Raw genomic sequence first — 24452 nt, forward strand, 5'->3', positions numbered from 1 at the left:
ATTAGCGCGCCACATCACTTGCAGTTTCTCTTTCAAGATCCTTTGGCTCTTGAAAGCATGTGGGTTTTCTGAGTGGTACACCAGCAGTGGCTTGACCTTACAGTCACCTCTGGCATTGGCACACAAGGCTAGAGTTAACCGGTCCTTCATGGGTTTATGGCCCAGTAGTCTCTTTTCCTCTGCCATGATGAAAGTCCCCCTGGGCATCTTCTTCCAGAAAAGGCCAGTTTCATCGCAGTTGAAAACTCGTTGGGGGATGAAGCCATGTTGGGCAATAACCGAGGCAAAGGTTGTGACGAAGTCCGCCCCGGCTTTCGCATCGGAACTTGCTGCTTCCCCATGCCTCACAACCGAGTGTATCCCAGTCATTTTCTTGAAATTATCCAGCCAAGCACGACTGGCCTTGAACGTTTCCGCTGGCGTCGAAGTCTCCCCTTTCTCGGCTGCTTGCTTCCCTTTCAAGTCCTCATAGATTCGATTGGCCTTCTCGCATATGATCGTCTCGTTCATGCTATCTCCAGATCAAAAGAATTCTCTCCATCTCGTCGTGAACATCACTACGCAGCTTGGAAAGGATAGTTACTCCTTTAGAAGGCTTGGTGTTCTTTATAGCATCCTTCTGCTTGAGGATGGTACATATAGTCGATGTACTCCTCTCGTAATGGCGAGCCAGCTCAGTCACTCTTACGCCACTCTCATGTTTTGCGATTATTTCATGCTTCATCTCCATTGTCATCATACGCTTTTTTTTCTCACTCGCTTGCTTTAGACCCATTGTTTATTCACTTAATTGTGCACTGATTCACGCAAAACCACGTAAAAAAAGCAAACAATACGGCCGATGCTCGGAGATAACTTTACACGACGGAGATCCGAAGGGAAAGACCGACTGATGCTGTCCTCGTGATCAGCCTCTCGCACACGCGTCCGCATAGGGAACTACTGTACCTCGTATCTCAAATTCTTCCTCATATCTCAGAATAGAAATTTGCTTGGAACTCTTCTTGTATCTCAATTTTCTCGTATGTTGGGTCGCTCGTATCTCAAGGTATTACTGTACTGTATATTCATAAGACTGCCTGAAAGAAATCCAAGCTGTACAACATTTGCAAAGTGCTCAGCCCCCTGTGTGCCCATGAACCAAGTCTCTTTACTGAGGCACTGTAATGGACATGCCATCTGGTTTCTTTATGGATCTCTTATGATATGAATGTCTAACTTGTAAGTCTTTTCCTTTTCACCCCTATATGTATAAATTGGATTTTTGCTTGGGTTTAGATGAAGGGATCTCTACTTTAGTGTTGCTATGGTATCATTCCTAAGGGACCACATAACATTCTAAATCCTATAAAGGGATTTGACAAAAGTAAACCCCATTTTTGGGGAAGTGCTTTTTTGTCCCCTAGAGCCCCTCCTCATCTCCCTAGACTTAAATTAGGGAACGGGATATACGAGTTTTACTCCGAATATGAAATACAGTATGTGGTTAGGCACAAAGAACCCAGGTAGTATTTTATCCAGTATTGGTATTTATTCTTGGTGATGACATGTCATTGGGTGTCATATTTGGAGGTGCTGTGATGGGTTCAGTAGGGCTTGAGCCTGTTGGTCTCCCTAATACACACAGAGTCTATGCCTTGTGCATTGATACACTGGTTTTGGGACAGGATAGATAATATTTCTCAGGTATTTCATGTTATATCGAATTTCGTGTTTTAGCCTTTAACAGGAAAGACCTTGGGGACCACACGACACCTGCCCAAAGCGCTGTAGGTTTTATTGTTGTCAAATCACCTCTTTTGCTTTATATATTACTGAACTATTTTTAATCATGCATATTTATACTTTCAAATTTTACATAGATGTTTATGTAATTTTTTTTGGGCTCGAGCCATGTCGTCCTGATGGAAGTTTCTTCTGGCAACTTCTACAGTATAATATTTCTGCGATTGATATTACAAGAGAATTACCGTCAGGTATCACGGGGTTCCAACCCCCAGAATCGACTATCTGAAGATATCGTGTATAATTATGGATGTATCCTAAGATAACCATAGATATCTTCACCCCAAACAGACCTTACCCAGTCTAATCCACTAAGGGGAAGGATAAATAAGGAGCCGTTACACATCTTATCACCTTCGAGTGCCCCTATACGTTCCTGCTTCTCATTCCTTTGAACGCAGCTGATTGCTACAGTTCGGTTGTCTTTTGTGGGCGCTTTTTTCGCAGTATTTGAAGAATCTTCGTGTGAATGGCTTCCTCTTCTTCGTCAAAGTTGAGTATTTACCTCTCTTTGCCTTTATTTATGTTAATTTTGGTTTAACTCCCTTCGGGACTTATATTTTAGCTTTTGGTTAGAGGAAGCCTAAGCGCTTCGAGTCCTGCTAACATGGCGTCGGGCTTAAATCCCTGATGGCCTCTTATTCATCATGTTTACTTTATATAACCTCTTTCAATAAAATGTTGGCATTGGTAATATTATTTATAAGTCTCTTTGTTCTCTTTCAGCAAAATATTGGCATAGGTAATGTTTTTAATAAGACAAGGTGCAGTAATGGATCAAGTTCGAATACATATTAGTAATTAGATTATCAGAAATTTTATACAAATTTCAAATTAATTATTTTCCAACCGGTAATCAGAAACTATTGGAAAAGAAAACTATTTACGCTGTTGATACACTATGAAAAATAATTGTATAATTTTACTGAATTTAGAAGTGTGGTAGTCAAGAATAATATCTTGATTGTAACATTTTTTTCAAGCCTATGTTATAAAAACAGCTGGTGTAATTTTACTATTATGACCTTGATTATAATTTTTAAAAATTCATTTATAGTAAATCCTTATTTTGTGAGAATTTTATCATAGTGTTCCTACATTAATTATATTGATATTTTATAACAACTACTAAAGTATGTGTTATTTTTAGAAGTGAATTGCTTTTGATTTTGAAAATCCTGTTTATTTTTCAGCTGAAGGTAGCCGAAGTGCAGCTTTGATGGGCCTTTTTGATGGAGATGATGACTTTGCTCTAGATATGAAAAGTTCCCCTAATAATATATTAGACAATCCATGGAAGGGCGTAGAGGCTTATCATTTCTTCTTGCTGGCTCAACGACAACTGTATGAAGGTCATTAGATCCCCATCCTTTCTTGAATTTTTGTCCAATGAAATATACACTTATAGTAGATAAATTACACTTTTAAAAAAGGAAAAGAAATTCATATTTCCATGACTCCCACCTTTGAATAATAAAATGCTATTGATTCTTAAGTGGTAGCTTCACAGCCTCAAAAAAAAGGTAAAATAATATTTTCTTTCTGCTATGCAACCCCCTCCATGGGACTATACTGCCATAAGTGGAAGAAAGTGGCTCCCTGAAAAACACCAACAATAGTCCTTCATTACCAAGATCACCACTTTGGAACCTTAGAAAAACAGATGGGGAAAGTTTAAAGAATTAAATGAAGTATAAGGTAGTGCAGATGAGTTCCAAAGTGTAGCTGATTCTATTAATTTTCCCAATAGAACCTCTTTATACAGCAGGAATCAAAATCACTGGTCTGTTTCGATGGTGTCCAGTACTTTGGAACTTGCAAACTTTCACAGAGACATAAAAAGGGCCCTGTCACCATGGCCAGACACTGTACAGAGTAGATTGTAATAACCTATAAAAAATTTCAAACAATTGCTTTGTGCAAAAAAGCAGCTAGGCATTAGTTAATCTAATTCTATTAACATGTTTTTTTTTCCATTTTGTATGGGATAAGTACAGTTGCCTTCTTTTTGAAGGACTTTACTTTGGCTTTCTGGGGTAGACAGTAGTCCTGATCAGCTGCCCTTCCTGACATTGGTTAGACCCTGGTAGCGTATGTTCAAGTGTTGTACCAGTCACCACTGTCCTTCCTCTCAGCAGCAAGGAGTCCTGGCGTGGTTAGGTCAACAGTTCAAGATGTGTGAGGTGTGTTATGTTCTTAGGTGTTGGAATGGCTTTGTTTGTGTGTGTATTAGTCTGTAACACCTGGCTTTAAGCAAACCTATCTGTTGATTACATACATAATCCTGAGGATATTGTTATCTCTCTTTTAGATCAGTAAACAGGTGAGCTTCACCATCTGCAGTTTGAAGAAAAGTTAGAATAGAAGCTGGCCAATTTACTCTCTAGCCACTTGGGATTTCAAAAGCTAATGGTAAATATATAGGACATGACCAGTAAAAATGAAGTGAATGATACATCTATGAATATTTCTTAAGTATACAGAATGTTCTCAACTTATACAAACTTAATAGGTTCCGAGAGGCTATTTGTAAGACGAATTTTGTTAAATTTTGACCTAGGGTAGGCCTAAACCTGAATCCCATGCCTTTGATTTCCAGCTACAAAAGTCAACAAGTTTTTAAGTTTCATATGGAATGGATATCATGTTATTACAAATTTTGTTATCATTACTGTATTAAATGAAATAATATTGTTTTATTGCAGCATTTTTTATCTTATCTTTGTTATTTTCAATTAGATTTGTGTTTGTATCTGAATGTTTAAGTTGAATGTTTGTAAGCTTGGGACCCTCTTTATCTTATAAGTTTGAAGTTGATACAAAAAAAAAAAAAAACAGTACCAAATTTTACAGCAGTTAATTTTACAACCTCACCTTCTCTGAAAGAGAATTTTAGTCTGCTCGAGCTACTTGTAACAATACAGACCCTGACTCTGATGAAATTCCATGCATAATAATTAGAGGTGTCTGTAAATCAAAAATCTTTAATCTAGTAATTATTGATAAAATATGACTACACTACTAATGCAACTGTCTAGTAAATAGCCATTATTTTAGCATTATTAAAACATGAGAAAGATAAGTTTTTAAGGCAAATTATTGACATATTGCATTGATTGGCATTTTCTCTTTTCTAGAAGAAAGGTATTTTGTCAGATATCCAGTGATGTTTTGGAAAAACGGAATGATTCGACTTTATCCTCTGTATGTAAAGCCGGTCTCTTTAAGCAGCATCATGTATCTCATTTTATATATTGAAAAAGCTTATGATAAGACACTGAAGGTGCTAGGACAGTTCGTCCCCGGTTAATTCGTCGTCAGTTAATTTGTCCCTGGTAAATTTGCCATTGGTCAATTCGTCCCCAAGTTAATTTATACCCAAAACATGTAAATAAGACACAGACAGTGCTATAGAATTAGAATGGTTGTTAAATAGTTTTATCTCTCTCTCTCTCTCTCTCTCTCTCTCTCTCTCTCTCTCTCTCTCTCTCTCTCTCTCTCTCTCTCTCTCTCTCTCTCTCTCTCTCTCTCAAAGGATGATTTGGAACTTACTTAAAAACTAAAATAGATCTTGGTTAGTTTTAGATTATATTTCTATTTTGGGTATTTCCAAACAAAGTTTTCATGCAGATTGAAATAGTTTTATACAAAACACCCATCCAATAACATGGCTACCCATGAGATTATTACTCCAGAGAAAGGAAAAACCAAAGTGGTTGATTGAGAGAATTATATATACACAAAGATTAGAATAATGTAGGAGATATCATACAGTATTTAACAAACAGTACCAAGAATACGGTGTTCCCAAGAGTGTATAGAGTATAAAATTATTTGGATCAGCAGTTAATGGGGATATAATTCATCATACCAAATGACATCCTTAACAAAACATGTGGATGATCTCTTTATTATCTGCTGGAATAAGATTGTTGATGATTGACAAAATTATTCACTGGGCAGATCTGAACAGTTAATTTTTCCACAACTAAAAGTAATGTTTAATTTCTGTATTCAAAGAATACAACTAGACCTTGATTTATACATCAAAGACCAATGAATCTCATGTGTAGTGGCATCAAAGTTTTTAGGCCTAACTTTTAACCATGATTTGACTTGGTTCCTCATATAAAAACTGTAAACTCAAACTCGGTTGAGTCCCTTGTCAGGCTGGGAGGAACGTAGAGAGGAGAGGTCCCCTTTTTTGTTTCATTTGTTTGATGTTGGCTACCCCTCAAAATTGGGGGAAATGCCTTGGTATATGTATGTATGTAAAAGTCAAATACATGAATGCTATGAATGTCCTAGAATTGCTAGCCCATACAACATAGTGATGCAGATTGTAAAACACCCATAAAGTTAAGTAGAGCTCTAATTTTTTTGAATTTTCTATGGATGTAAGTGTTTATTGTCGTTTGATTTAATAACTACTCGATTGGTAAGCATTCATGCACAGGGAAGCAGTGGCTTTTAAAATGGATTTTGAGCAAAGCAAAAAATCTATTTCTGGGCTCTGACCTGTGCCACCCAGTGAAATGCTCCTTTACCATGATTTCTAAGGTATATAACTGCTAAATAATACCAGAGAAAAAATTGCATAGGAATGCTAGGTGTGAACCCAGCTCGCTCACCTGAAAGGTGTCGGTATAAGTAATACGGGCGTGAAAATCACATGCAGAGGTCTCGTACCAATTAGATATCTCCTCGTCAATATCCCCCAAATCAAGAGGAGCCGTCCCAAGTCCACCACAGACCGCTGCTACCCACAATCCCACCCACGCCAATGACGTCACTCCTCATTTAGCATCACTCTTGTTAAGTGCTGTGATTTTCGCTGTGCCCCTTTTCTTGGATTTTACGCTTTTCCTGCTCATCATGTCGTAATCTCAAGCTTCCTCATCGAAGTTAAGTACCAGACTTATGTTTTCTGAGCTTTCGGAGGTAGCATTTTCCTTACTTTTAGTGTTATTCATGTTTATTGGTTTCGCTATTGTTTTCGGCCCCGCGTCGCGGCGGCCATTTTAGTTCTTGCTACCTCCTTCCGTTCCTAACGATTTACATTTGGTCTTCCATACTATTTGTTATTCGTTTTGAACTTGCGCTCTTACCGATGATCGACCAGTTATTATTATTATTATTATTATTATTATTATTTTCACCATGGTTATCCCATAGAGGATTTTCATGCTGTGTTTGGTTATGGCGGCGTCCTTCTCGGTCAATACCGTGGAGACGCCTTGTGCTGATATTTTATGATTAGTTCTCTTTCCACGATTTCAAGGAATCGCTGTTATTTTAGAGTTTAGTCTTTATCTGAGGGGGACTCTCGATCGGCAGCGTTTATGTTTTATTTACCATTCGACTTGTTCCATTCGGTGTTATGTTGGCACCCCTGTCCAGCCCTGGTCCTCCCCGTACTGGCAGTCGTGCCCTTGCTCTGTTGTTTTCACTGCCTTTCTTGCGTCCCTCTCTCTCTCTCTCTCCATGAGAGGATTCTCATTTATTGTAGCAGCTTCTTACATGCCTTAACCTAAGTATTTTATTCCGTGTTGTGATCATTCATTATGTGAGTGTCCCGCGATCTGGTCGGACAGGTTGGTACTCCTGTCCTTGCTCAGCCTCTTGCGATCGCCATATCCACCTACGGCTCTTGGCTCCTCCCACTCCCTGATCTCGAGTATGCCTCCCCATTCATCTCTTTCCCTCTGTGGCTCCTCCCGCTACCTGAGCCTGAGTATGCCGACGCATACACCCCATCCCCCCTGGGGATACCTGCCGTCTCTTTGAGACCTGGAGTCAACTGTTTGGGTTCTCGGCCGATCCCTCTCGTCCGTTTTCTCCGACCTCTCCCCCCCATCCCTCCCCGGGATACCGTTTGACTCCTTGCCTTAGCCGAGCCTCGATCTGTTTCACTTGCGAGTTCTTCACTTCCTTCCGCCTCAGCCGGATTCCCGCCCTCTTCGATTGGCCATCGGGAGAGCGGGAGTTTTGGTTGTTTCTTTGGTTGTGAGCTCTCTGATCATACCCCATGGGGGTTATTTTGATATTGTTATTGTTATTGTTTTAATGAGAGTTTATTACTCAAGGTTTCTTTTGTAGGGAGTCCGCCCCCCCTTACCCCGGTAGGCCCGGTGCTGGTCTCCCTCTTTCAGTTGTCTCTCCGGAGCCAACGGAATCATGCTATTCTAACCTTATATTTTACGTGTTCACTCTCTTTGCCTAAGGGATCTTATCTCCCTTACCCTTATCCAGAATAATCTTACCTTACACGGAATTCCCTTACGGTTTATTATTAAGTTAATCATTACTAAGGTTAATTCTAATTATAATTATAAGTTAACTTAATTAATCTCTTCTCCCGGCCCCGCCGGGAGAACATTATATAGTATCCTAACGCTAACGTTACTTATCGTTTACTTTGGTCCCGGCACACCCGGGATCCCGTAGGATACCGTATTACCTATGATACTTATGTATCCCTTTTATTACAGGCGGTTCGCTGTATGATGACAACCTGTGCGGCCGTTCTTCAGCAGGCTTGTGGACATGACGTGTGTAGGTGACATGCCCACTGTTCGGTCCACGTCGGCGACTTAACTGTCTGGCATCCCGACAACTGTGTGGTCTGCTACGATCTCGTCTCCACCCTCACTTCGGTCTCAGTAAGTGTTCCTACCGTTATTATACATTATAGTTTCTTAAACTAATTTCGGAATTTACCTGCTTTTCGGTTATATTCTAATTTTAATTAATCATAGGAGACTCCGACAATGCATGCGCTCGGTCTTTTCACCTTCTCGGTGTTCCCTACCTCTCCTTCCTTAGTAACGGTATCTTCTCTTTCAGAGTTCACAGTCCGAAAAGTCTACAGCCTTGGCCCGCCTCGAGGTATGGGTCGGCGGGTTCCCCTGCAACATCAAAGCCCGGCACCCCTACGTTCTCTCTGAGGAGATGTGCAACCTCCTTTACCCGAACGGCAAACATTCGGCGGCGGTTCCCAAGGAATTGGCGGATCCTATCATCGCCGGGATCACTGAACAACTCCTCTCCGAAGACCCCAGTGTTCCGGGAGAAACCATCACCAGTGACGTGGCCGCCATGAATTTGGACGTCGAACCCATGGCTTTGGATGAGCCAGACCCAGGTAGGCCTGTAAGTGAGGCAAGTGTGTCCCGGTCTAAGATTCCTGTCCTTAGTCCGGCTTTCTCTACTTCATCATCTACTTCCTTTCAGGGGTTCTCTGGACGTCACCCCACTGATACCAGCAACCCTTCTGTGTTGCCGAAAGTTAAGTCCGTCCGTAAACCTCTGACTAAGACCCACAGGTCTTCCGGTACGACGAAACATCCCAAGACCCCTAGGTCTTCGTCATCACGGGTTTCGTCTTCTAGGGTCCCTGAGGCCCCAGTCACACCTACTCCTCCCATCCCGGAGTCGAGAATGACACCCGGCTCGCAACCCACGCAGCCGGCGGTAAGCGCCCCGGCGCCTTCTTTTGACGTGTCAGCTTTTTCCAACACCTTGGAACGCCTTGGAACCTTAGTTAACACCCTCATCTCTAAGGTTCAGAACCAAGAGTCTCTCGTTGAAGGTCTCATGCGCTCCGGTCTGCCCCAACAACAGCAGTATGCTATTCCGGACGCCTCGAAACTCCCGGAGTTTGTCAAGAACAACCCGTGGAAGTTAGCAATTCACGCACCCTTTAAGTATGGGATGTTGACCATCGAGGGTTTTGGCACCCGGCCGGTGGAAGATTTTGAGTTCTACCCGCCGGGTTTGCAGTTTCCTTTCCCTGGCTTCGCCCACCTCACGGAGGAGGCTCTGGTCCGCCTAGACAAGGTCCCTAAGGAGACCGTCATTTACCCAAAAGAACAGGCCCAATCCACTTGGGTTCGGACTCTTAATGAGCTGGAGTGTGTCAACACGATGCTCACTCCTTTTAAGAGTTTATACACAATGTTTGTGGCAGACGAGCGCACCCCTACGCCATGTGTCACTAAAATCATGGACCTTGCCATGCAGGCTGTCAATGAAGACAAGCCTTTACCGCAACTGCGGGAAACAGACTTAACTTCCCTTGTTTTCCCGGAGGACCATGAGTGCTGGACTGGTGCCCCGGCGACATTCACTGTGGGTAAGCTGAGCCCTGAATGCGCCTCTACTCAATTTAGTGAGAGACTTCCTAAGCTCCCGGAGTCCTTGATTCGCCTCGAGTATGAGGCTCGCATGCGCCTGAGTCGCTCGATTAACTCGGCAACCATGGCGGAATTGACTTCTTTCCTCTATGAAGAAGAACACCTCTTCAAGGTACTTAACAAGTCGTTGCTCCACACCTTGCTGTCGGATGCCTACGACTTCCTAGCAGCTAGGCGCCGCTGCCGCAAACATGTGTTAGCGGGGGCCACTATCAGGCACGAGCCTAACAGACTCATTAAGAGCCCAATCTGGGGTACGGACCTATTCCCAGAAGATCTGGTGAATAGCGTCCTCAGCGAGGCTGCTAGAGTGAATCAGAGCCTCAAGGTGCGTTGGGGTCTAGTCCCGAAACGCAAGCTCGAACTTGTCGCTTCCCAATCTCGCGGCAGGAAGAGACTGAGGCCCTTCCCCTCTTACCAAACCTGGCAGCCCCAGCAGATGGCTCAACCGGTCCCTTTAGCTCAGGGAAACATCCCTTCCACCTCGAAAGCCCATCACCAACAACAATACGTGTTGGTCCCTCAAAGTCAACTAGCCCCCGCGACCTATGCTTCCCCAGTCTACAACCCCACCTTTGAGACTCAGGGGGCCTCTCATGGATACCAACGTTCCAGAGGCTCTGGCGCAAGGGGCACCTTTTGTGCCAGAGGTGGAAGGATCGCCCCTCGAGGCCGAGGTCTCCGCGGAGGACGAGGAGGTAAATCCTCCACGAATTATTGAAACACCACAGGTAGGGGGAAGACTTTACATTTTCCGGAAGAACTGGACTTTCAGTAGTTGGGCACTCAGTATAATTTCCAAAGGTCTGGGGTGGAGTTGGATAGTAGGGCCCCCTCCACCAGCCAGTTTTTACCAACACCCAACAAAAGAGTTAGCCTCGTTCGCAGACGATCTGCTTCGAAAGAACGCAATCTCAAAGGCACCTCATTTGAAATTTCAAGGTCACTTATTCAGCGTGCCAAAGAGAGAATCAGACAAAAGAAGAGTAATCCTGGACCTATCCCATCTAAACTCTTATATTCAATGCGATAAGTTTCACATGCTAACCGTCTCTCAGGTACGGACCTTACTTCCCCGTGGGGCCGTCACCACCTCCATCGATCTTACCAATGCCTACTATCATGTTCCGATAGCAAGGCATTTTCGTCCGTACCTAGGCTTCAAGCTAGGCAAGCAAGCATACACCTTCAAAGTAATGCCATTCGGACTAAATATAGCACCCAGAATATTCACCAAACTGGGAGAGACGGTAATACAAGAACTAAGAACCCAAGGAATTCAGGTAGTAGCGTACCTGGACGACTGGCTCGTTTGGTCGAACAACGTCGAGAACTGCCTGACAGCAACAAATAAGGTTTTATCATTCCTTCAACACTTGGGGTTCCGGATCAACTTCGCGAAATCTCGCCTAGTTCCGAAGTCGACTTTCCAATGGCTAGGGTTACAATGGGACCTAAACTCCCACACCCTACGCCTTCCATCGGCCAAAAGAAAAGAGATAGCAAGAAACACAAAACGTTTCCTCAAGGGCAAATTGACGTCCAGAAGGAACCAAGAGAGGATTCTGGGTGCCCTCCAGTTTGCCTCAGTGACAGACATATTACTGAAGGCCAGACTAAAAGACATAAATCGGATTTGGCATTCCAGGGCGAACAAGAAATATCAAGACAGAAGAGCTCGTCTCCCTCCGATCCTGAAGAAAAGACTCCAACCATGGACATAAGCGAAGAATCTGTCAAAATCCGTCCCCTTGCAATATCCACCTCCAAAGTTGATCATTCACACGGATGCCTCCCTAAGATGCTGGGGGGGATACTCCCAGTTCAAGAAGACCCAAGGTCTTTGGTCACCAATGTTTCGCCAGCTTCACATAAACGTCTTAGAAGCCATGGCAGTGTTCCTTACTCTGAAACGGTTGTCCCCAGCCAGAAACCAACACATCAGATTGGTTCTAGACAGCGAAGTCGTAGTTCGCTGCTTAAACAGAGGAGGCTCGAAATCAGGACACATAAATTATGTGATGTTAGCCATTTTCTCCTTGGCAACGTCCAACAAGTGGCATCTTTCAGCAGTCCATCTGGCGGGAGTAAGCAATGTAGTGGCGGACGCTCTGTCCAGAACGACTCCGCTAGAGTCGGAATGGTCCCTGGACCTCAAGTCATTCAAGTGGATTCTATCCCAGGTCCCGGGCCTTCAGGTAGACCTGTTTGCGACAGAGTCCAATCACAAACTAGAGTGCTACGTAGCTCCAAACCTGGACCCCTTAGCCTTCACCACAAACGCAATGTCACTGGATTGGAACATTTGGGAGAAAATCTATCTATTCCCTCCAATCAACCTATTGATGGAAGTATTGGACAAGCTCAGATCTTTCAAGGGGCAAGTGGCTCTAGTAGCCCCCAACTGGCCCAAGAGCAATTGGTTCCCTCTTCTGGTGGAACTGGGTCTCCGCCCCTGGCGGATCCCCAATCCAATACTAACACAGACAGTACAAACTTGCACTGTGTTCGCTTCCTCAAACGCTCGGAGTGCCCTAACTTTATGGACTTTATGAAATTCGCAGCCCAAAGAGGCACAGATATTGACCCTCAAAATACTTTATTTTTAGAATCAGATAAGAGAGAGTCCACCCTTCGTCAATATGACTCGGCTGTCAAGTAACTCGCCAAGTTCTTAAAGGACTCAAAGGTTGAGAGGATGACTATGAACCTCACAGTAACCTTCTTTAGGACTCTATTTGAATCGGGCCTAGCAGCTAGTACTATTACTACCATTAAATCAGCCTTGAAATAGATTTTTTCAGATCGGATTCAATATCGACCTTACGGATTCATACCTCTCTTCCATCCCTAAAGCTTGTGCCAGATTGAAACCATCAACTCATCCTACCGCAGTTTCCTGGTTTCTGAATGATGTTCTTAAATTAGCTTCTGACACTCCTAATGAATCATGTGCCTATATCCCATTATTACGGAAAACTTTATTCCTAATGAGCTTAGCCTCTGGTGCTAGAATTTCGGAGCTTTCAGCCTTGTCTAGAAATCCAGGCCACATTGATTTTCTCCCATCAGGTGAAGTTCTACTCTCCCCTGACAAAAGATTCCTAGCAAAGAATGGTCCCCCTGGAAGATTTTTCCCCTTCCACGGGATGCATCCTTATGTCCAGTTACGACTTTGAAAGCCTACCTAAATAGAACTTCCACTAAGTCCTCGGGGCCCTTATTTATTAGAGAGAATGGAGGAACCATCACCCTTAAAGGGATTAGACAACAGATTCTGTATTTCATCAAACAGGCTAACCCAGAATCATTCCCTCATGTCCATGATATTCGAGCTGTAGCTACTTCTATTAATTATTTCCATCACATGAAATTTGATGACCTAACGAAATATACAGGCTGGAAGTCCCCATTAGTTTTCAAACACCACTATTTAAAACCTTTGGAAGCCTTAAAATTTGCTACAGTGGCAGCAGGAAGTGTGGTTCCTCCCGATCATCATGAATCCTAATCACATGTCTTATTTCCCTCTTTTTCTCTTCCCCTTACCTGCCTCACTTATGGTCCCTACAGTGGTTTGATTTATCTTTTGGATCGCACCCTTCAGTTGCATCCTTATGTACAGTCCTTATCATTTATGTATATATTTTTGCCCATGCTCACTTATAGTCATTCGAGATTGTTATTTTTATCCTTACAATAATCCTTAATCCTGGTATTCTCTTTGTTGAGACCTATTTTGATGCTCATGTTTTTCTCCTATATCCTAGGAATATGCATTTAGTTTGCATCCCATGTTTTACTTATATTGCTTTTTTTGTTACGTAAGGAGTTCTCTTTTTCTCGAATACCATGTACTTAGATTTACGTATATTAAATCATGTTTTTGATATGTTTGACTTTAATTTTTCTTTTTGATTTAATATTTTGGTTTCAAGTTTAGGACCATTTCTCTGGTACTATTTCACTGGGCGGCACAGGTCAGAGCCCAGAAAAGGGATTTTGACGAAGGAAAAATCTATTTCTGGGCGAGAGACCTGTGCCGCCCAGTGAACCTACCCTCTGCTCGCCCTCCCGTTGGACCCAAACTTGGGTGTTATGAGGAGTGACGTCATTGGCGTGGGTGGGATTGTGGGTAGCGGCGGTCTGTGGTGGACTTGGGACGGCTCCTCTTGATTTGGGGGATATTGACGAGGAGATATCTAATTGGTACGAGACCTCTGCATGTGATTTTCACGCCCGTATTACTTATACCGACACCTTTCAGATGAGCGAGCAGGGTTCACACCTAGCATTCCTATGCAATTTTTTCTCTGGTATTATTTAGCAGTTATATATACCTTAGAAATGATGCTAAAGGAGCATTTCACTGGGTGGCACAGGTCTCTCACCCAGAAATAGATTTTTCCTTCATCAAAATCCCTTTTTTGGGTGAGATAGCCATGTCGTCCTGATGGAAGGTTCCTATAAGTAGCTTTCTAAGGGATATTTGACTACAGTGATATTCCCAGAGAATTTACCTTTAGGTCTCCAGAATTCTAACTACTGGCGCGAATATCCTTAAAATTTCTCTTAAGGATATCGCATAAATCAGGGGACGTATATCTTGATACGACACATAGCAATCTTCAACCCGAATAGCGTTTTTGCCTCGAGGGGGAAGAGTGGCAAAAATAGAAGAGGAGCCGTTATCAAGGTTACCCTTCCTCCCATACTACTATTGAGTACGTATCTAGATGGCGTTGTATCCAAGATTGCGCTCATTCCTTGTAGCATTGAGCATGGTGCTACAGATATAGTAATTTTGGGAGGAATCCTGCCAAGGCCTTTTCTATAGAAAAGGAGGGCGGGTCCATCAGGACGACATGGCTATCTTTTTTCCATTTTTTGGACTCAGCCATGTCGTCCTGATGGAAGTTTACCAGAGAATTACTAGAAAGTACTATATCTGTGGATTTTCATAGGTGCCTTAACCTTGGGACAATTTTTTCTATGGTCATTCGGACCATTGAGACAAATGACGTTACCGTTATTCGTCATTACCACAAATCATAGACTATGTTAGTGCTTCCTGCCCCCTGCAGGGAAGAGTCATACTAGACAGTAGAAAAGGGGCCTCAAGGTTTGCATATATTGTATGAACAAACATAAGTATCCACTAGATATACAAAAGGTCTCACGGTTTGTATATATTGTCAGAACAATTAAGTGTCAACTATATCCATCCTTTGTAAGTATACAATAATATGAGGTTTACTTAAATAAGTAAGAGAACTCTGGCATATTTAATGTGCTAATTGCAGGGCGAAATAGGATGCAATTACACTATAAAAGACATTTATTTCGAATAAATGACCAAATGGAATAACGAGTGTAACGAATGTAACGTGTTAAGGGAAATATACGTGCAACGTATACAGAAAATATTTTTCTCCCTGAAAGGGAAGAAATGATGAGTGCCACTCTGAAATTGAAAATTTTGATAAATTTTCCCAATATGATTTCTGTAAATGTTGTAAACTATCAACACTGTGTACTATGTACACAAAGTGTTATCTATATAATTCCACACCTGAGATTTTGAACAGTCTTAGTGTCACCATGGTGACACTCACTTAAAAGGTATCGCACCGGAAGTGTCAACACCTTTTCACCCGAATTGATAGTCCCAATCAATTAACTGTTCATCGCAGCACTAGACGACAGGTTTTAATACACTACCTGCCGCCACCACATAATGCTTTAGTTCATGGACTTGCTTTGCGTAGTGTTTGTAGAACACTCTGGATGATTTCCATCCAGTATATGAGCGAAGATGCTCAAAGTCCATATAGTGAAAAAAGTTCAGTGATGAAGCAATTTTTCTCGGATCATGACCTGCGGGTGTACTGTCACGATCTGCTCTGCGAATGAAGTAGGCGAGCTTCGCCCTCAGTTGTTTTAGGGATAAGTTTGATCCTGAAGTTTCTCCTTTGAAAAGCTGTCCTCCCCTGAAGTCTGAAGTTCTACGAAGATAGACCTTTAGACACTCTACTGGACATAGAGAGACATCTTCCTTCAGAGGGCAGATTCTCCAGGGACCTCATCTTTTAGTGGGTAGCTTGTTCATGGCGAGAAAGGCTGGATCAGGAAAGAGATTCACTTCTCCCACTTCTGTGAACTGAATGTGGCCCTCATTTCTTGATAGGGCTACTATTTCACTAACTCTAGCACGTGAGGCTATAGCGAACAGGAAAATAACCTTCTGGGTTAGATCCTTGAGAGAACAATCTTCATTGTTCATAGATGAAGCATAATGTAGGACCTTATCCAAAGACCATGAAATGGGCTTAGGAGAAGCTGCAGGCCTAAGTCTAGCACATGCCTTTGGGATCTTGTTAAAGATTTTGTTCATCAGATCCACTTGAAAGGCGTATAGAAGAGGTCTAGTCAGGGCTGACTCGTACTTAGTTATCGTGTTGGCTGCCAGACCTTTATTATGAAGGTGGATAAAAAAGGACAGACAGAAGTTTATTGAAATTCCTTTCGGTCCTTTTGCTTTAACAAAAGCAACCCACTTTTTCCAAGACTTAGACTTGTATTCTTCTAAGAAGTCTATGCTGCCTTTTGGGTTCTCTGTGATGAAGCGAAGACAGTTGACTTCTGAACCCATTGAGATAGTGCTGGGTTCGGTACAAGGACCAGCCTCAGCCTCAGTTCCATCACTAGAGGGAACCAGTTGCTCTTGGGCCACTTGGGATCCACTAGAGCTGCCATTCCTTGGAAGGATCTCAGCATGTTGAGGACCTTCAGCATGAGATTGGATGGAAGGAACAGGAAAGTCCAGGTTCATTCGTTCCAAACTAGGGACATGGCGTCCGTTATCTCCTCTAGAGGGTCCTCGTATGGGCTACATATCGAGGTAGTTTCTTGACAACGCTCATCACGAAGAGGTCGATCTGCAGTTCCGGGACTTGTTCCAAGATGGAAAAGAATGAGTCTGCGTCTGTGGACCATTATGACTATCGGCTTGAGCCTGAGTATAGCATCCGCTGTCACATTGCAGATCCTTTGTAAGTGAACTGCTGATAGGTGCCATCTCTCTAGACCAGTGGTTCTCAAACTTTTTTATGAGCGACCCTATTTGAAACATTTCATTCCTTTGTGACCCAGAATAAAGTGAAGAGAAAGAAAACATGCAATGATATATACACTTTATTTTGGAAAAAAAATGTGTACAGCTTTTCATTCACAAAACTAAACTAGTGGGATTTATGGCACTGCTTTTCCTTTTCACAAAACTAAACGAACAGGATTCATGGCACTGCTTTTCGTTCCCAAAACTATATTAATAGAATCCATGGCACTGCTTTTAATTCACAAAACTAAATTAATAGAATCTATGGCACTGCTTTTAATTCACAAAACTAAATTAATAGAATCTATGGCACTGCTTTTAATTCACAAAGCTAAACACTGAAACACTGAAAGCATGATAATGTTCCTGTGTCCCTGCGACCCATCAAAATTGATCTCGCGACCCAACTTTGGGTCGCGACCCATAGTTTGAGAACCACTGCTCTAGACAAAGGATGGCTAATATCACATGGATTATAAGGGACGATCTCGAGCCTTGTTGGTTCAGACATCTCACTATCACTTCGCTGTCCAAGATCAGCCTGATGAGGGCTGATCTGCAAGGGGAGAGTTTTCCCAACATCAAAAGGACTGCCATGGCTTCCAAAATGTTGATGACAAAGGCCTTGAACAGAGATGACCAAGTCCCTTGGACTTTCCTTTGATGGGAGTGAATCCCTCATTCTTTCATCGAGGCATCCATGTGGATGGTCATCGACGGCAGAGGTGGATGCAAGGGCATGGTCCTCATTAGGCTCTTGGCCTTCGACCATGGGTTGCGAAGTGATTGAAGTAAGGCTGATATCGGTCATTTTAGATCTCTTCGAGCGTTTGATGAGTATCTTCTCCAGACTCCTGACGCATCTTCCAGCTGTGCTCTTAGCACTGGGTCTGTTACTGCTGCGAACTGGAGAGAGCCCAGTACTCTTTCCTGTTGGCATCTTGAAATCCTTTCGGATTACAGTAGTCTCTTGACAGACCCTGCGATCTCCCTCCTCTTTCCTGAGGGAATGGAGAGAGAATGTGACCTCAGCTTCCAATGGTTTTTCAGCCATTGAAACCCTTGAGCTGGAGAGAGTCGAGACTTCTTGAAGTTCATTTTGCATCCCAGATGTTTGTGGAACTGGGTTACTTCTTTGGATGCTTGAAGACCAGCCGTTTCGGATGCTGCCCGCAACAGCCAGTCGTCCAGGTACTCTGCTACCTGAACAGTTTCTAGGCGTAGTTGTAGCACGACTGCATCTGCAAGTTTCATGAAGATACTGGGGACTATGTTTAGTCCAAAGAATATGGCTCTTAGAGCATACTTTATCTTCTGTAACTTGAATCCTAGGTAGGAGGAGAGGGGGCGACTGACTAGAAGGTGCCAATAGGCATCTGTCAGGTCTATCGAGACTGTGAATGCCCCTTTTTGTAACAGGGTCCTATGTGTTGAAGGATTAACATCCTGAACTTGCTGTTTTTTATAAACTTGTTGAGTGGCTACAAGTCCAGAATGGCTGAGTTTTTCCGAGTCCTTCTTGGGAACACAAAACAGCCTTCCCTGGAATTTAATGGACTTTGCTTTCCTTATAACCTGTATGCTCAAGAGCTAAAGGGCATATTCTTCTAATACGGGGTTGGAGTGTTGGAAGAATTGAGGAAATGATGGTGGAGACTTGTTCCATTTCCATCCTAGTCCAATCTTGATTAGGCTGTGGGCCCAAGGATCGACCGTCCAACGATCCTGAAATTGTTGGAGCCTCCCTCCTACCGGAAGCGTCTCCTTGCTTCGATTGATCGGAGGGTTTACCTCCTCGATCGCCTACCTGGGGCACCGCGGTCATAGTAACTATGGGATGTTGTTGAGCAGGCCGAGGGGAAAGTCTAGACTTCTTCGTCTTCCTTTTAGGTTGGGGACCCACATCTGGGGAAGACTTCCTCTTTGAAGAGATGCCCCACTTCTGGAGAAGGTTCCTATTCTCCGTGATGGCTTTCTCGACTACCTCTTTGACTACTTAGTTCAGAAAGAGATCTTTACCCCAGATGTTAGAAGATATCAGCTTCCTGGGTTCATGTTTCACTGTTGCAGCAGCGAACACGAACTCTCTACAGGCTCTCCTAGCCTTCATGAAGGCATACAGGTCCTTTACTAGGGTGGCCATATGCATTTGGGCCAGGACCATGAGCATGTCTGGGGTACTTCGTTGGTCTGCACACATCTCTATGCAGTTTTGTAGGGATAAAGAGGCCGCAAGTCTCTCCTTCGTCTCTTGTTCCTTGCACAAGAGAAAGTCAGAAAGTTTAGGGAGATTCTCGCTAAACTGTCATCCAGCGATGTCCGCGTCCAGTTTCCCTACTGAGAAGGTTAGGTGGACTTCCTTCCATTCCTTCTCCTGCATGGGCAAGGCTAACGACAGAGGCCTGTACTCCTCTAGTGCAGGGCATGGTTTGCCTGCCTCCACTGCCTTGGCAACAAATTTAAATGCCTTCAATGTAAAGGGGAAAGCTATTGAAGCAGGAGCAAGAAAGGTAGGGTGTTTCTTGCTCAAGGTGAACACTTTCGAGACCGAATAGCCCGCCTTTCTCAGGCTACTTGACAAGAGAGCCTGAGCCTTATCGTGGTCGAAAACCATGACCTCCTTCGGTTCCGTCTCCTCTTTTGACAGTGGTTCATGCTTCAGTCGAATGAAGTAATCAGGGTAAGCGTTAAAGCTTGGCCAAAACTGGATGTCGTCTAAGGGGACAGCTCCCATGTTCTCTGAGATGTAGAGTTTGCCGTTCAAAATTGGCATAAACTCCGCATACCTCCAGGGATTGGTTTTGGAGCAGGTCGGGAGATCTTAGCCTCTGGGTCGCTTGTATGACCCTCGGGAGGCGATAAGTGGAGCTTCACGGAGCTCTCTCTTGAATTTCGCTTCCCTTGTTTAGCCTCGTTTGCGAATGTTCTCCATTAAATCCGTAAGATGGCCAGTGCCTGGCTCATGTTGTCCAATGGAGGGATAGAAGGTGAAGACGTCGAGGGTAACGGCTCCGGTGCCGGCATAGACGGAAGGAACTCCGACTCGACATCATCATTTTCTTCCAGAGGTAGAGTAGACACCTCCTCGGGATGATCCTTTAATAGATCCTTTTCAGTGTCCATAGACACTTCCGACATCCTTACCTCCTGGTGGATGTCCATACTTTGCAACGCCTCCCTGACATCCATCTCGATGGCAATCTGGATGCAGGGAGGTGCAAGTCGTGCTTGGGGGACAACCATTTCACTACCTGCTTTCGGGAACAGTAAGCTACGCATCCTATCGTTAGGTAGGTATGGTCCCGGAGAGTTCTTCTGGAACGCTCTTACCCACTTGTGCAGCCTTTCACATGCCGCATCCCTCGACTCCATTGATTGGGGGTCGTCGAAACCTTCGGTCACCAAGGTCCGGCAGATATTGCAGACTTGGGGGTCTCAATATTGCAGGGATTCGTTAATGATGGTGCAGGGTTCATGAGACCTGCACGCTTTGTGACCGTAGAAGTTCCTACTCCTATGGTTGCAGAAGATTGCTTCGCATTTCATCTGGGGTTCCTCCTGTAAAGAAAGGAAAATAAAATGAGTAAACGATTGTTTATCTCACATGATAAACAGATATGCAATTATTCATATTTTAATCATTATAGCTTAGGATAGTAAGCTAGAAATAAATAGGGAAAGATACATACTTGTGTATCCCTCCCAGCCAATTGCTGTGACCTCCCCCCAATATTAAATATATAGAGTTTCCTTTATCAGGGCAACTCAAAAGAGAAGGGTTCTAACCTCTAGGGATAGAAAAAGTGTACACTGCCACTGACCCTTCTAAATATTTAGTATTGTGGGGTGAGTATTAACTGATTTCCAATCAGAGTATTGAAGGAATTCTATTCTTTCAATATAGGGTTGGTCTCAGCAAAAGACTGTACAAGGGTACACAAGGTATGTTAGAAAATAACTACTGTATAATAAATACTATAGTTTTCTGTTTGCACTATGTACTATATTGCAAATATACTGGCTACTGTATAATCATATACTGTAGTTCAGCCGGTGTGTTGCCAGCATGGCTAGCACCTGGCGGCACAGTCCGGCCGGCATGTCGCCGGCTGTACTAGAAATTAGAAAAGACACATACTTTTGTATCCCTCCCAGCTAATTGATGTGACCTCCCCTTCCAATATCAAGACTATAGAGTTTCCTGATCATGGAAAACTCAAAAGAGAAGGGTTCTAACCTCTAGGGATAGAAAAGTGTACTACCACTGACCCTTCTAAACTATTTAATATTGTAGGGTAAGTTGTAAACTGATTTCTGATCAGAGTATTGAAGGAATTCTATTCTTTCAGTATAGGAAAGTCTGAAAGTATACTACAGCGCCTAGGCTAGGTAGCCTAGCGCAAGACGAGATCTCTGTTACCTAAATCGTCGAAACTCTAACGTATACGATCGACAAAAGGAAGAGGAAATTATGCATAAAATATATATCTTTACTAGTATAATTGTGCCGAAATAGCTTTCTTAATTTATTAATGCTATTACAACCGGGAAAGTCGTTCTGCTAACTAAATAACACATGCATAACGAACGGCAGTGCCCATGGGGCCTCCGGTGACAGGCCTAGCCTCCTTAACACAATAAATTACTCTAATTTCACTATGAATCAGGAGCTAAAAATTATACACTGTAAAGAATCAATACTCCACTTTCCTGAGGCAAAAGAAGCTGTAGATTGCATAATAAATCCTCACTAAAGCGATCAAAAACGTTAGATCAACAGGGAACACCACCGTGCGAAATCACTACAAAAATAGGAATGAGCGCCATCTTGGATACAGCACCATCTAGATACTCAATACTAGTATGTTAGGAAGAGTAATCTTGATAATGGCTCCCCTTCTATTTTTGCCACTCTTCCCCCTCGAGGCGAAAACGCTATTCGGGGTGGCGATTACTATGTGTCGTATCAAGATATACGTCCCCTGATTTATGCGATATCCTTAAGAGAAATTTTAAGGATATTCGTGCCAGGATTTAGAATTCTGGAGACCTAAAGTTAAATTCTCTGAGAATATCACTGTAGTCAAATATCCCTTAGAAAGCTACTTATAGGAACCTTCCATCAGGACGACATGGCTTGAGCCCAAAAATAACTGTTGTGAGGGTACAATATGTTAGGGCTTATTAGGTTTTATGGAAGCAGGGAGTATGCACTGCACAGTGGTAAAGCTTCTGTGATGTAAATAGAACAACTGCTGTCTGTTGCTCATAACAGCGAAGGAAAGTATTTTTTTCTTTTACTTCAAGGGGAATTGCAGAGAAAAAAATTGTGATTTTTATTGATTGGGTAACAATATGACATGCCAATACTCTCTCTCACCAGCCAACATATTGGTTTATCTTTTAGGTTTTATGTCATTCAGTTTCTTTTGTCATTCTCAGAAACCTGCGAAATTACTCATGGTTAGTAAAAGTGTCTTCTCTTGCCAGTTGCTCACACTAACCTAACTTCCATATTTTGGGGCTGGTAGTCACAATTACATCGGGATCCTTCAGTAAAGGTTCTGAATGATTACTGAGCTTTACATAGTAGAGTTCTTCTCGTAGAGTCTCAAAATCTTGAATTACAGTACTATAGTCCTCCTGTAGTTAACCTTTGCATATCCTCATATCGAGTCACCCTATATGATATCATGATTGCAAAGTAGAAGACCAAGTTAGTGGTAGCTGGAGCTTTATATCCCTCCACTTGCTAAATTAAGCACTTTTGAACAATTTAATTTTTACTTGGAAGATGGTATTTCATAATTACTCTTGATTTTTTTTTTATTGGTGTATCAGATCAGCTGGCTGATTAAATCAAGTGATCACTTTGGATGTCAGTGCATTTTCGTTCGCTTGAAAGCTGAGCCACTAGCTCATCACAGGTTTTCTTTTGTGGGTTAATTTTTAACACTCATCTTTTTATTACCATTACATGTCTGGCTACACAAAAGACTGAAATATTATAGGGATTTATTAGTATTTAATGAAGAATTATTCTCTACTGTACAGTATTCAGTTAATAAACTTTAGGGAAGTAAAAATGAAATAACCTTAATTTTAAGAGTAGAGTTGCTTATTTCAATACTTACCATTAGTTTATTTAAATTTCCACCCACTATCTTTGCCTAATAGTGCTGTACAGTACCTATAACACAGGTGAATGAGGAACCAAAATGGCAATGGCAAATGGGGGAACTCTTATAATATGAAACTATTCCTTACCACATCTATTAGTGGGAAAAGGTTCAGTACACTCAACTCTTCTTATCCGTGATTTAGTTTCCAAAAGCAGCCACTTATAGGAACCAGCTTTTTCCTATAAGAATATATGGTAAGCAAGTCTAATGTGGACCTCAAGTTATCTTTTTCTGGGCTCAACCTGTGCCGCTCCGTGAAATGCTCCTTTAGCATCATTTCTAAGGTATATAACTGCTATGTATTACCAGAGAAAAAAGTTGCATAGGAATGCCAGGGATGAACCCAGCTCGCTCACCTAAATAGGTGTCGGTATATAGTAACTGAGGCGTGAAAACCACAACCAGAGGTCTCGTGCCATTTAGATATTTCCTCTTCAAATATCCCCGTTACTACGAGGTGCCGTTCTTCATCCACTACTGAATGCTACTACCACCATCTCCACCCACGCCAACTACCTCACTCCTTTCATAGCATCTTCGGTGTTCACCCGTACGTTCCCTTGCTTATGATCTTTTGTTGTTTTGGTGCTTTTTTGGTACGAGATTTCGGACGTTCAAGCTTCCTCATCCAAGTTAAGTACTAGAACTATGGATTTTGAGTTTTTGGAGGTAGCGATGCCTTTATTTTCTTTATTTTTAAGTGTTAACGTGTTTCTCGGGTCGGGAGTCCCGACTCACGATGCCATGCTTGGTTTCGCTACCTCCACATCTTGTTCTTGACGTTTTGCAATTGGTCTCCCATACTAATTGTAACTCGTTTTGAACCTTTTTGCCTTTGCTCAATTCCGTGTCACATTACGCGATGCTTTTATTCAGCTTTCGTGATTTCATTTTTACGAGAACGTATTTATATCTTAGGTCATGGGCTTGCTTGCTACCCTTCTAGGCCGAGTACCTTGAAGGCAGTTTTGCACCGTGTCTTGGTGCCTTTTATGCTAGGATTGTTGCTCTTATTCATTCCTATTACCTTTATAAGAGTTAGGTCCTGTTTTTGGTTGGAGAGGGACTCCAGGTTTACAGTTATTTTACGTATTTTATCCTACTGATCGGCACCTTACCCAATCGAGCCTTTGTGTCATAGTTCCCCCCGTCCAGTTCAGTACATTCCCGAGT

At 42.8% G+C, this 24452-nt stretch overlaps 1 protein-coding gene across 1 annotated transcript in view; it reads left to right on the plus strand.

Moving 5' to 3' along the window:
* Window positions 1–24452, plus strand: part of Oseg4 (intraflagellar transport protein Oseg4) — an 821277-nt gene that overhangs the window by 761032 nt on the left and 35793 nt on the right. The window contains 1 exon segment of the mRNA XM_068388427.1: window positions 2979–3137. Within this exon segment, the coding sequence (XP_068244528.1) occupies window positions 2979–3137 (159 nt within the window).

This window comes from Palaemon carinicauda, chromosome 1 (genome assembly GCF_036898095.1).
Source record: "Palaemon carinicauda isolate YSFRI2023 chromosome 1, ASM3689809v2, whole genome shotgun sequence".
In the NCBI taxonomy this organism is placed as follows: domain Eukaryota; kingdom Metazoa; phylum Arthropoda; class Malacostraca; order Decapoda; family Palaemonidae; genus Palaemon; species Palaemon carinicauda.